This window comes from Dermacentor silvarum, chromosome 5, assembly GCF_013339745.2.
Source record: "Dermacentor silvarum isolate Dsil-2018 chromosome 5, BIME_Dsil_1.4, whole genome shotgun sequence".
NCBI classification, from domain to species: Eukaryota; Metazoa; Arthropoda; class Arachnida; order Ixodida; family Ixodidae; genus Dermacentor; species Dermacentor silvarum.
The window spans coordinates 171,298,166-171,310,752 of NC_051158.1; the positions used below are offsets into that span (position 1 = coordinate 171,298,166).

Below are 12,587 nucleotides of genomic sequence, written 5' to 3' on the forward strand. Positions count from 1 at the left end.
CTATGTTTAGAACCAATTATGGTACTCAGACACTCGCCTACCTAGTACCTCATTTCCTAAATAATAATCGAGAAATCGCTAATATGATTCAGGAATGCAGGTCGGCTTACAGTCTCAAGAAAAAGGTTAGAAATTATCTTCTGCTTAGCTCTTAAAACTTCTGTACGGTGCTTAGCTCTTCTATTTGGTCTCGATATTTTCCCCCCATTTTTTTAGTGTCTACTCGTTCTGTTACATTTTTTCTCCTATTTGTTGTATAATGTTTTGTAACACTGATTAGTATTATTTGTTTGTTTAAATATTTCCTTTTTCTCTCGCATTAACCGATGCTATACTATGTATACAGTGTAAGATTCTTGCTCTTTTTGTATTTATTGCTTGCCGCATACACTTTGTTCATTTTTTTCCCACATTTTTGCGCTATCCTTCATAATGTCCCACCCGCTGAGTAATGTATGGGTAGGGGGGCCTCTGTCAGGCAGTTGCATCTGCATTTAGCCCCTTCATCCCAGACAATGAATTGTCTAAATAAAGCATTACCAAAAAAAAAAATTACCAAGCTGATCGTCCAAGGCCTCGCTGGCCAACAGCGACTCCCACCGCTCCGCGCTCGGGTGTTGGATGGGGGGTAAGGCAGTAATTTCACGACACGCCCATGTAATGTAGAATAGAGTGGCTTTCTCGGAACACCACGGGCAGCATTAAGGGTATGCCGTGGGGTGGATTTTGCTGAGGAGGTGGAGGTTGGGGTAGGTACCTGCCTGGATAAGTCTCCAGCTGGTAGCCTCCTCTTTGGTGAGTGAGCGATGGGGGGGAGAGTATTTTCTTCGGGTACCCTTATAATAATTTAGAATGGACGAATAGTCACACGGTACTGGAACGGGTGCCTCAGGGGCAGGGTGATCGGGTGCTCGGCTTGTATACCCTCGAGCGACCCTGTCCGCCGCCTGGTTTCCCTCCAGCCCCGCGTGGCCAGGTGTCCATATGATCTTATGCCTGATCGGAGGTGTTCGAATGTGCAGCTGTTCGCCAGCGTCATGTGCCCTTAGGAGGATATTGAGCGCAGGTTGAGAAATGCGTCCTTTCAGGTAATTGCGGCAGGCGGCCTGGGAGTCCGTGAGAACGTGAAACGACCGTCCTAGCTTGTTGCCCTGAGCGATGGCAAGTACGATGGCAACTTCTTCAGCCTCCGTGATGTTCTGGCATTGGAGGGAGGCACTGGCTAGCTCCCTGTGGTGGTGGTCGAGGACGACCGCTACTGCTCGAGTGCGGGTGGTGTCATACAGTGCTGCGTCGGTGTAGCAAGTGGTGTTGTTCTCACGGTACCTGAGGGTTAAGGCCTCAACTCGTGCTTCCCGTCGACCCTGGTGCAGTAGGGGGTCCATGTTGCGGGGGATAGGCGCAACGGTGAGTGTTGAGCGGACATGATCTGGGACTAGGTGGAGTCGGGCTGCCTCCCGAAGGGTACCAGTGTGTCCGAGGAGCTGCAGGAGGGCGCGGCCTGTGGGTGTGAGCGTTAAACGTTGGAGCTGAGTGGCCATTTGTGCTTCACATAGCTCCGTGAAGGTGTTATGTACCCCCATGGCAAGGAGTTTGCTTGTTGGGGCACCAGGGGGGAGCTTTAAGGCCACCCGATAGGCCCGACGCATCATGGCGTCAATTTGGTCGCGTTCTTGCTGATTTAGGTGATGGTAGGGGAGGCCGTAGACGATTCGACTCACTATCAGACTTCGAACGAGCTTGAGAGTACCTTCTTCCCGCATTCCATGGCGGCGGGTGGTGACACGGGCAATCATGCGGGCCACTTGTAGCGTTGTGTTGCGCAAGAGTGTGAGGGTATGTGTGGCGCGACGGTTGGATTGCAGCCACGCACCTAGCACTCTGATGATGGAGCGTTCGGGGACGACTTTGCCAGCGAGGAGGACCCGGATGGGATTTTCCTGGGCAGTCTGGCGGAGCTGGGTTGTGGAGTGGCGAACTCGGAGCAGCTCGGATTTTTCGGTGGAGCAGGCCAGCCCGCGGGCATGCGCATATTGCTCGACACAAGTGGCGGCTTGCTGGAGGTTGTATTCTTTTTCGCCCAGGGAGCCCTGGGTAGCCCAGACCGTAATATCGTCCGCATACATGGCATGGCGAACGCCCTCGATGTGTTGGAGTTGATGTGCCAGGCCCACCATGGCCACGTTGAAAAGGAGGGGGGAGATGACCAAACCCTGCGGCGTACCCTTATTAGGGACTACGAGGGTGTCTGATCGGATCGTCCCCATCCCGACAGTGGCAGTGCGATCGGTCAGGAATGCTTTGACGTAGTTGAAGACACGGTGGCCGCAGTTCAGGGCTGCAAGGCCTTCGAGAATGGCTGGGTGGCTAACGTTGTCAAATGCTCCCTTGATATCAAGCGCCATGATGACGTTTTCACCATAGCGGGGTACGGGTTCAATGACTTCCTCTTTTAGTTGGAGGAGGACGTCTTGAGTGGACAGATGCGCACGGAACCCGAACATCGTGTGTGGGAGCAGGTTGCCATCTTCGAGGTAGTTCTGAAGGCGGAAGGTGATCACGCGTTCGAAAAGCTTGCCCAGACATGAAGTAAGGGAGATTGGACGCAGGTTCTCGATTTGCAACTTCTTGCCTGGTTTCGGGATAAGGATCACTTCGGCATGCTTCCACTCCGGGGGGATGGTGCCGTTCTGCCAGTGGGTGTTCAAGAACGCCGTGAGATCTTGCAGGGCAGTGTCATTGAGGTTACGGATAAGCGAATATGTAATGCGGTCAGCGCCGGCAGCAGTGTTGCGTGTGCTTGCGCGGACGGCCGCATACACTTCCTCGATCGTTATGGGGCGTTCCAGGAGGGCGTTTGGGGAGCCTTGATAGACAGTGTTGGCAGGGGGTGGATTGTGATCGCCAAAGCATTTTCTCCGGAGCTGGTCGAGAAGGTCGTCATCAGTACCGTCAAATGTGTGAAAGAGGCGATGGACGGCCTTGTTCGTTTCAGTTTTGCTGCGGGTGGGGTCGATGAGAGCCCGCAAAATGCGCCACGTGCGCGCCGTCCCCAAAGAGCCCTTAAGGGTGTCCGTGAATTGCGCCCAGTTGAGTTGGGCTAGGCTGGCGGCGTATTCCTCTGCTTGGGTGGTGAGCAAGGCAATTGTGACCTTAAGTTTTCGATTATGTTTTTGAGTCTTCCAGCGGCGGAGTAGACTACGACGTGCGTCCCATAGATGGAGCAGGTGGCCGTCTACCTCGGGGGTCTGGGTGGTGCGGGTGATGTGTTTTGTATGGCGATCTTGGGTGCGGCGAAGCTGTTCGCACCAGTCCGTAAGGCTGGTGTTAGCGTTGAGGGTTTGCTCGCTATCGCATCGGAATGCATCCCAATCCGTGATTTTGGCTTTCCCGATGGGACGCCGCAGAGCATCCTCAGTGAGTTGAGTGCGAATGATATAGTGGTCACTACCCAGGGTTTCCATGAGATTTTCCCAAGTGTACGTGGAGCTGCCTCTGATGAAGGTAAGGTCAGGGCAGGTATCACGACAAACACTGTTTCCGATGCGGGTGGGTGTGGTAGGATCTGTCACGAGCTCGAGCCGGTAAGTGTCGACGGCAGCGGCAATTTGCTTGCCTTTGTGGTCAGAATTCCTGTAGCCCCAGCTTGTGTCTTGGGCATTGAAATCCCCGAGTAGGATCAGATCCTTACCCTTGGCCAGTGTACAAGCACCTCGGATGAGGGTATAAAAGTCTGTGTGGCGTTGCCGGGGGGGACTATAGGCATTGAGGATGAAAAGGCTGTGCTTGCTGGTCTTTTTCCGGCGCCGGAGCACGATCTCTACAATGACATGCTCAATATGAGTGTCTGGGATGACGTCATGGGCAATGACAGCGAGCGCCTTACTGACGAGAATGGCCGCTTTGCCCTCGGTCGGGCTGTCATAGGCCTCGTAACCTGACAGGGTTGGCGAGACACCTGGCTCCTGTAGGGCGATGACGTCTGGCGGTTCAAGCTGGGTGTTTATGTATTGTTGAAGGAGGCTCCGCTTACGACGGTAGCCTCGGCAGTTCCATTGCCAGATTTCTAAACGTTTTTGCTGAGATGCGGTGGTGCTGCCCATGTTAGTTGCGAGAGGTGGGGGGTAGGGTGAGTTGGGGGGCCTTGAGGATAACTCCGGGGCCGGTAGCTGTCTGCGCGGGGGTGACCGGGTTGAGCTGAATCGGGGGGTTGGAGGTAGGAGTGGGCGTTCGTTTCTTGCGGAGGGAGCCGCCTATTTCCGCAAAGCGGGCTTCAAGGTGTGTTTCGACATCCACGATGCGTGTGCCCAGTTGGGAGAGTTGGGCAGAGAAGCTCTGCGTAAGTTGGTGGTGTTGGTTCTGTTGTTGTTGCGTGAGTTGTTTCGTGAGTTCTCGCAACATTTCGTGTAGTACGGTATATGTAATGGGGGGTTCCTGGGGGGATGCAGGAGAATCCGCGCAGGGAGGGGCCTGGTGTGTGGGGTGGAGTGGGGGGGTGGCGGCTTGGGTGATAAGGGCGCGTAGTTCAGCCATTTCACGGGCGTGTTCGGCTTTAAGTTGTGAGAGTTCTTTCTTAAGCTGCTGGTTCTCTTGGGCCAGTGCTTCATATTGAAGTGTGGGTGGGGGGTTTGAGCGCGGAGCGACGGGGGTCTTTGCCACAGTCGACCAGCTTACCTTGGCGGCCCTGTCGGGCGGCGGGGCGGCAGGCCGGCCGGCTGGTGCAGCGGAGCCTTTCTTTTGCAGGCCGGTGCGTTGGTCCTGGGTGGCGTGGCGTTCCGGCTGGGCGCTGGAGCTGCGTTGCTCGGGCTGGGAGGGTTGAAGCTGGTCCAGGCCGGCTGGTGGGAGCGGCGGAAAGGACTGTGATCGGGAGCGGGACCGGGAAGGGGTCTTTGAGGAGTCGTCATCGTTACTGAACCACCGGCGGCGCGCGCTTGGCGGCTGGCGTTGAGGGGTTCTGCTACGGCGAAGAGTTTTGAGACGTTGAGGACACTCCTTGGCCCCTGAGAGGTGTCCCTCCCCACAGAACTTGCACTGAGGAGTGCAGGGGTGGTTCTCAGTGGGGTTCAAAATGCCACACTGGCGGCACACGGCAGCGTCCGGAGTGGGGCAAACGTCCGAGCGATGACCAGGCTGGTAGCACACCTGGCACACTTGTCGGGTTGGACGGTACGGGTGGCACGCTACCTCTCCGCCGTAGTAGAGAACGTAGCGGGGAACAAGGGAGCCTTCGAAAGTTATAACGGCCGTCTTCGATGTCCCAAGCATGCGGGCGCTATGGATAGTAACGCCCTGCGTCCGCACTCGCAGGTTAGCTTTTAGTTCATCTGGAGAAGTTCCAGGGTCCAAACCATGTATAACGCCCCGTAGAGTGTTGTCAGGGGCCGCCACGTAGGTGTTGAAGTCATGATTGCTCCCGCCGAAGGCGAGCGTGGACACTCGACGAAGGAGCTCAGCTGTTTCGATGTGTGGAGTGCTTGCGATAATAATGTTCGACCCTGTACGGATCCGCACAATAAAGTCGTTGCCGGTGCACTTGGGGTGGCAGTGGCAGGCTGCCACCACAGCCCGAGACACCTGGTGAGTTGTGAGTGTCTTGATATTTAGGCCCTTTTTGGGGCGCAGAATAATCTTGAAGTCGTTCCGAGGTAGCGGCGGTAGCCGGCGACGCGGCCGGCGCGTCTCTCCGGGCGAGCTCTTGGCGTTCGCTGCGGACGCGTCGGGCGTCGCTGCCGTTTGCATGGTAGGAGGCGAGTTGTTTACCTGGGCGTTTCTGGCAGAGCCGGGCGGGGACTGAATTCCGGCCGGCCCGGTAGCCTGGCCTTCCAGTTCTCGTGCTCGGTCCTGGCGCTTTTGTTTTTGCTTCTGGCGCCGGGAGAGCGCCAGTTCCCAGTTTGTGTCGGACTGTGTCCCTTGTTGTTGGGCAGCCTGCGGGAGCAGCGGGGAGGACGCTCGGTCGTCGTCACTGGCCGAGGTAAGTTCCTCCATCTCCTGTAGGTCCACGAGCTGGGGCGTCGGGGGGGCTTGAAGGGGCTGCATGGCCGGAGATTGTCCGGCTTGCAGACCCGACGTCGTAGGTGGTGTATCCATGGGGCTAAGGAGGCTAGCAGGTCATCGCTCGCCGAGTGCGAGCTAGGCCTACTTGCGAGTCTTAGCGGGTCAGCGCCCGCTTCGTTCTTCTCGAACCGATAGGAGAAGGTGGGATGGTCCTACCGGTTGAAAGTGGGGTCCTCAGAGTCCCGCTGATAAGGGCTCGAATCTCCGGCACAGTGCCTGGGGCGATAGCGAGGTGGACCGGTCAGAACGGGCAAATGTAGCGGAGCCGAGGTGACGTGCGACCGCTCAGCCCGGCGGCCATGTTGATCTCTTCGCGCGTCGGAAGAAGGCGCATTTGCTCTACACATATGGTGATTGTAAAGGAGGAAAGAGACGCCTACTTCTGCAGCCCTTAAGGAAGCACGGCGCAGAACGCGCGTTTGTTCTCCGCCGTGGGTTCACTCCCCGTGAAAGAGCGCGTCCCTCGCGCCCTTTCACTCGCACATACAGCGTTCGGCGGCGCGCGGCGACGATTTCATCTCCATTGACGTCATACGTAACCGCACGGCAACGGCGACGACGACGGGGACGCCGACGGCAGAAATCTGCTTTGGAGTGTCCATATAATTGCTATCGCAATAAAAATATATGTACATATATTAAAAGGCAACCACCAGGTTTCTGCGGCGGGTTGCCTAGATTAGGTGAATTGTTTCACTCCGTATTAGGTAGATCAGCAAGCTGTCACATAATGGTTTGGGGCGTTGAGGGGTCCCTCTTGGAAGGATCAATTCGTAAAGTGTGATGGCTGAGCTCTGTAGTCCAGCAAAGCCGATTCTTCTCAGTGAGGATAGGCCAGGACATGTCCATAGCAGGTGGTGTGCTGTGGCCGGCGAGCCCTTGTTGCAAGATCCTGAGGTGAGATCAAGCGACTTGTCAATGTATTGGGCTTTGAACGCAGGCGTGACTGCCGTGCCGGTGCGCAGACAGCGGAGTGCCGCGCGTTCCCGGTGTGGAAGCCCCGGAGGGAGGGGGTCATGGCCTTCGGGCAGAAGCGCTGGCAGAGCGAGCTTTCTATGCTGTCGGAGCTGCAGGTTAGCATCGACAGCGTCGACAGCTTTTGCCGATCAGGGTGCAACGAAATCGGGGCAAGGAGAATGGGGGCGGGGGGGGGGGAGGGGTAAATCTGCTTCCCGCGCGAGCGCGTCCGCTCGCTCATTGCCTCCTGTGCCCATATGACTCGGCCTCCAATGAATGTTGAGCTCAGTTCCCTTGTGCATCATAACTGTTGCTTCTTCGTGGATGGCGGTTGCCAGACGTCAATCTTGCTTAGTTCACATACGGCGTCCTGCAAGTGCGTGAAATGTTTTAGCCGAGATTTTCTGTGAATATAAGGCCGAATTTTGTACCCATTCGAACCGTGAGACCACCAGGACTCTGTAGATACCAAGTTATTTATTTAGTGGAACATTTATTTTTCCGTGACTGTGACCACGGCGTGTTAAGACCACGCCATCGCCACGCGGGCCAGGTGCTCGGCATCCCAGGTGCTCGGCCTCCCAGGCAACGTAACGCATTCCCGCGCGTGTCCGTGCGAGCTCTGCTACGACGCACAAGCCTCTCGCCGTATCAGCGAAGCATGGAGGTCCAAGTAGGTGGCCAAGATATTTCCCCAAAAGAGTTAACCGCCGAGATGGGCTGGTGTACCGCCCGTTCCCGTCGTTCCCGTCGCCCCGACGAGAAACGGGGCCGAAAATTATCCCGAGAAGAACCACCTAAGACGCAAGACTCCTGCTCTCGCTCTAGACCCAGGCAGCAAGTTAAGACTCACGTTCTCAAGGCCGGGCGCATGCTCCCACTACCAGCAAATGAGATCAAGATCATCGTCAGACCCAAAGGAGCACTCAATATTTCCAAGGACGGCAGCCCTACAGTGACTGCAGCTATTCTTCAAGCAAGGCAACTTAGCTCAAGAGACAGTCAAAACGACACAAACTGCTCGAACAATCAGCAAACCATCATGGTGATCAGCACGCCCAGCCCGCAATATGCGGACCGGTACGTAAGAATCAAGTCTATCCAAGTCAACGGGATAACCTACGAGGTCAGCGCGTACGAAGCCGCCCCAGATAATACTACCAAAGGAGTCATCAGAGGCATCCCTCTCACCGATAACGCCAGACAAATCGACGCTAACATCGTAAATGATCGCAATCCTCTAGTACTGGCCGCCACGCGAATCGGTTCCACCACGACCATCGTCATTGCCTTCGACGGACCTGACGTACCATACATGGTTCGGTATGACGTCACAATAATCCCATGCTCCTTGTACAGCAAACAGATCGATATACAGGGTGTTTCAGCGAACACTTTCAAAATTTATTTAAGGTTGCCTGTGGCAGATAGCCCAATTCTAGTTAATGAGCTGGTCTACTCGAAGAGGCGGACATTACTTGCACAAAAAATTGAAATGCATAATCGACTAATCAACAAAAATTCATTAAATAAGTTTTTAACTAATTACCTGATGACCCATATTGCAATTTACAAATTTTAGCCGTGGAGTTCGCAAGACGGATCCACTTAGAATTAATTCTCACCAGTTTGGAGATATTAATTCCCGAACTTTGCGGAGAAATGCATTGGCGTTCCAGTTAAATTTGTGCTTCAATGAAAAAAGCGAAATTTTTTAAGAACCTAACTGGAACGCCAATGCATTTCTCCGCAAAGTTCGGCTATTAATATCTTTAAACTGGTGTCACCCAGAGAATTCGTTCCAAGTGGATCCGCCTTGCGAACTCCCCGGCTACAATTTGTAAATTGCAATATGGGCCATCAGGTAATTAGTTAAAAACTGAATTAGTTAATTTATGTTAATTATTCGATTATGCATTTCAAGTTCTTATGCAAGTAATGTCCGCCTCTTCGAGTAGACCAGCTCATGAACTAGAATTGTACTATCTGCCCCAGGCAACCTTTAAGAATTTTAGATAGTGTTCGCTGAAACACTCTGTATGTTACCACTGCGGCCGTCTCGGCACCGCATTGACGTTTGCCCGTTCCCTGATAAAAGATCTGCCGGGGCTGCGGAGCTCGCAACACCGGTCAAGATCATCAGTGTACCCCCAAGTGCATGCTGTGTGGTGGACCCCACCCCAGTGGTTCACAGTCTCAAACAACCCAAAACCCATCCCACACCCACACCCAAACCCGCACCCAAAACCCCAGAACCCGCTGGCAACAGCCAAGCCGAGGAACTCTCAAAACCAGCCCCAAAAAAGCGTGCCCTCCAAGAAGAAGCTTCGGGGCAAGTGCGCTCTGAAGTCAAGGACATGATCGTAACACACCCCAAAGCACGGTAGAAACTTTACACAATTCTTTAATCAACATTATGCACAGAGTCACCGCCATGGAAGATAATATTGAAACCTTTTTCACAAAAACCGCTTCCACTGCTTCCACCCGGCCACCTGTGGCATCCGCTGTCCTTCATCATGGCCCACACTAACATTGACATAATGTTTTGGCAGTGGAACTGCCGTGCCTACCTCCACAAACAACCAGTTCTCTGTCAACACTTGCGTACTACGTCATGTCAACCCGACGTAATCTTACTCCAGAAAACGCACGACACTCCGGTCACCCTTCCCGGATATCAACCTTTTCCCGCGACCAACGCTCCACACGGAGTCTCCACACTCGTTCGAAAAAGAATTATCGCAATCGAATACGATCTCCACGATCGGCGAATCGAACACCTCCTTATTGAGCTCATCCCGCACAGAAAACGAAAGGAAGGAACCTTTATCCTCAATATCTACAATACCCCGTCTCAACGCCATAGGCGATTTCTAAGCCTCTTCAAAAAGGCCCTGAACATCGCAGGCAGCAGCCCCATCATCATCGGAGGCGACTTAAAACTCCCGCACAAAGGATGGGGTTACAAACACAGCTCTGCTGTAGGTCGTAACTTATGGCAAGACTCCCATTATCTCGGGCTTACACTCATTACTGACCCAGCTTTCCCCACTCGCCTCGGCACTTCCACTGAACGAGACACGACACCAGACCTCACTTTCACCGAAAACCCAGAAAACGCCCAATGGGCAACACCCAACACGACCTCGGGAGTGATCACACTATCATCGAAATTACTCTCCCACACCTAAAAGCCTTTACGATAAGAACAAGGGACTTCACTTGAACGGACTGGGATACCTTCTGTAAACGCCGTGTAACAGCAACAACAGACACTCCTATTACCGATATAGACTCATGGTCGTGCGATATACAGTCTGATACTAAACCGGCCACCCGACTATCACAACAGATGGCCTGGCTGAGCGCATGGACAGCAGATTCTACCACCTTATCGAGGCCAAAACATCCATCCTCTCAAGATGGAAGGGACAACGGCTCAATAGAAGACTCAGACGAAAAGTCGCACTTCTCAAAAAGGAAATTGAAGCACACTGCCGCGTTCTTAGTCAGCAGCAATAGTCAGAGCTGTAACTTTCTAGACGGGCCACTCCACCACCCCGCTTGTGGAAAATCCTCAAACATTTGCTTGATAACACCACCACCCGCCCATATCAACAAGATCGCCTCACCAAGCTCTTATTCACAGAAAGCAAGACACATGGCCAGGACCATGTTAAGAATACCTTATATCAAGAGTACATCCCATCTGGGCCCACTCAACCTCACGGGCCATACGTGGGGATCTCCAACCTATACCCTTGATGAGGATTTCAGCGTGGCAGAGATTAATGCTGCCCTGCGCAAGCTCAACAGCCCTTCGGCCCCAGGGCCATATGGTGTTACGAATAAAACGCTATGAAATCTAGATGGTCCCTCAGTGAAACAACTCACCGAATACATCAACAACTGCTGTCGCCAAGGATCCATTCCTCCGACATGAAAAACGCCCAAAGTAATTCTTATCGCCAAACTGGGCAAGCCATCAAGCCTCGCCAATCTCCGGCCGATCTCGCTAACTTCATGTGTAGGCAAAGTGATGGACCACGCGCTCCTAACCCGTGTAAACACTCACCTCGAAGACACATCTGCTTACCCCCCCTCGATAATTGGCTTTAGAGAGCATCTTTCCACCCAAGACGCTATGCTCCAAATTTAGCATCAAATCCTAGATGGTAAATCCCGTCACACAAAGGCGATCTTGGGCCTCGACCTCGAGCGCGCCTTCGATAACATCAGGCACTCCACCATCCTCACGCATCTCCTTGCTCAACCTTGGAGAACGCACTTAGAACTACGTTAGCGACTTTCTATCCAATCGGAAGGCCTTCTTCTCAGTCGGAGATATTCGATCGGAGGAACTCTCCCTCGGTAGCGCAGGCACACCACAAGGCTCTGTCATTTCCGCAACACTGTTTAATCTGGTTATGCTCGGATTAGCACAAGAACTACAGAAGTTCGACGACATGCATTAAACACACCATATACGCCGACGACATTACAATCTGGGCTGCAAAGGGCAGTGACGGCCAAATAAAACTGCCCTATTATACGCAATTGACGCCATAGAAAATTTCCTTCAAGGCACGGGACTCCGATGTTCCCCTGAAAAGTCGGAGCTTCTATACCGCCCCACAATACGTGGACGCCCCCCACGGGGCTCCACGAATAATCGCCAATACGAGCACTCCACCTGAGACTCTACCTGAGATGGCAGACACCCGTGGTCCCTAGCATCCGCGTTCTTGGTATGACTATAGAAGCCAACGGCGCCAACTCTACGGCTATCTCCAAGATCCTTCGACAAACCGCTAATACATCCAGACTGCTGAAACGAATTATCAACGGACGAAGGGGTATGAAGGAAGAAAACCTCATCTGCCTTGTCCAATCTTTTATCATCTGTCACATTACTTACGTTGCGCCCTTTCTCAACTGGTACAAAGCTTGAAAGACTAAACTGGAAGTCATCATCAGAGGAGCCTATAAGCAAGCCTTACGACTACCCAACCACACCAGCACGGAACTTCTACTATAATTACGTATCCACAACACTCTAGACGAGTTAATCGAAGCGCAACGTCGATTGCAACTGGAGCGGCTTACCCTCACGGAAACGGGCCGCAGCATTCTAACCAAGCTTGATATCACCTACCAACGCCAACATGGAAACAAACACCCAATAGCACGCTACATTCAGCAATGGATACACGCCGACCCTATTCCCCAAAACATGCACCCAGACCACAACAAAGAACGCAGGAAGGCACGAGCTAACTCCCTCATCAAAGCTAATGCCGACACCGCGGGCGTCACCTTCGTCGACGCAGCTGAATACCAAGATGAACGTCGCTTTACGGCGATTACCACAGCAGGCCGCTTGCTCCAACATGCTGCCAGCATCGTTACCTAAAATGCCGAGACGGCCAAGGAAGTGGCCATCGTCCTAGCCACTCTTGACCTAGCCTGTCACACCATAGTGAGCGATTTTCGCACGGCAATCGACAACTACCTCAAGGGCAGTGTTGCCAGGTCGTACGAGGCGGCGTAGCCCAAAGCTACAGAAATTGTCG

General features: G+C 53.5%; 1 protein-coding gene across 1 annotated transcript; it reads right to left on the bottom strand.

Moving 5' to 3' along the window:
• Window positions 1-1,341: 1,341 nt before the first annotated feature.
• LOC119454570 (uncharacterized) lies at window positions 1,342-4,103 on the bottom strand. Its single transcript, XM_037716468.1, has 2 exons — window positions 2,633-4,103; window positions 1,342-1,484 (listed from the first exon to the last, which is right to left on the bottom strand). The coding sequence occupies exons 1-2, from the start codon at window positions 4,101-4,103 to the stop codon at window positions 1,342-1,344; spliced, it is 1,614 nt and encodes a 537-aa protein (XP_037572396.1).
• Window positions 4,104-12,587: the final 8,484 nt, after the last annotated feature.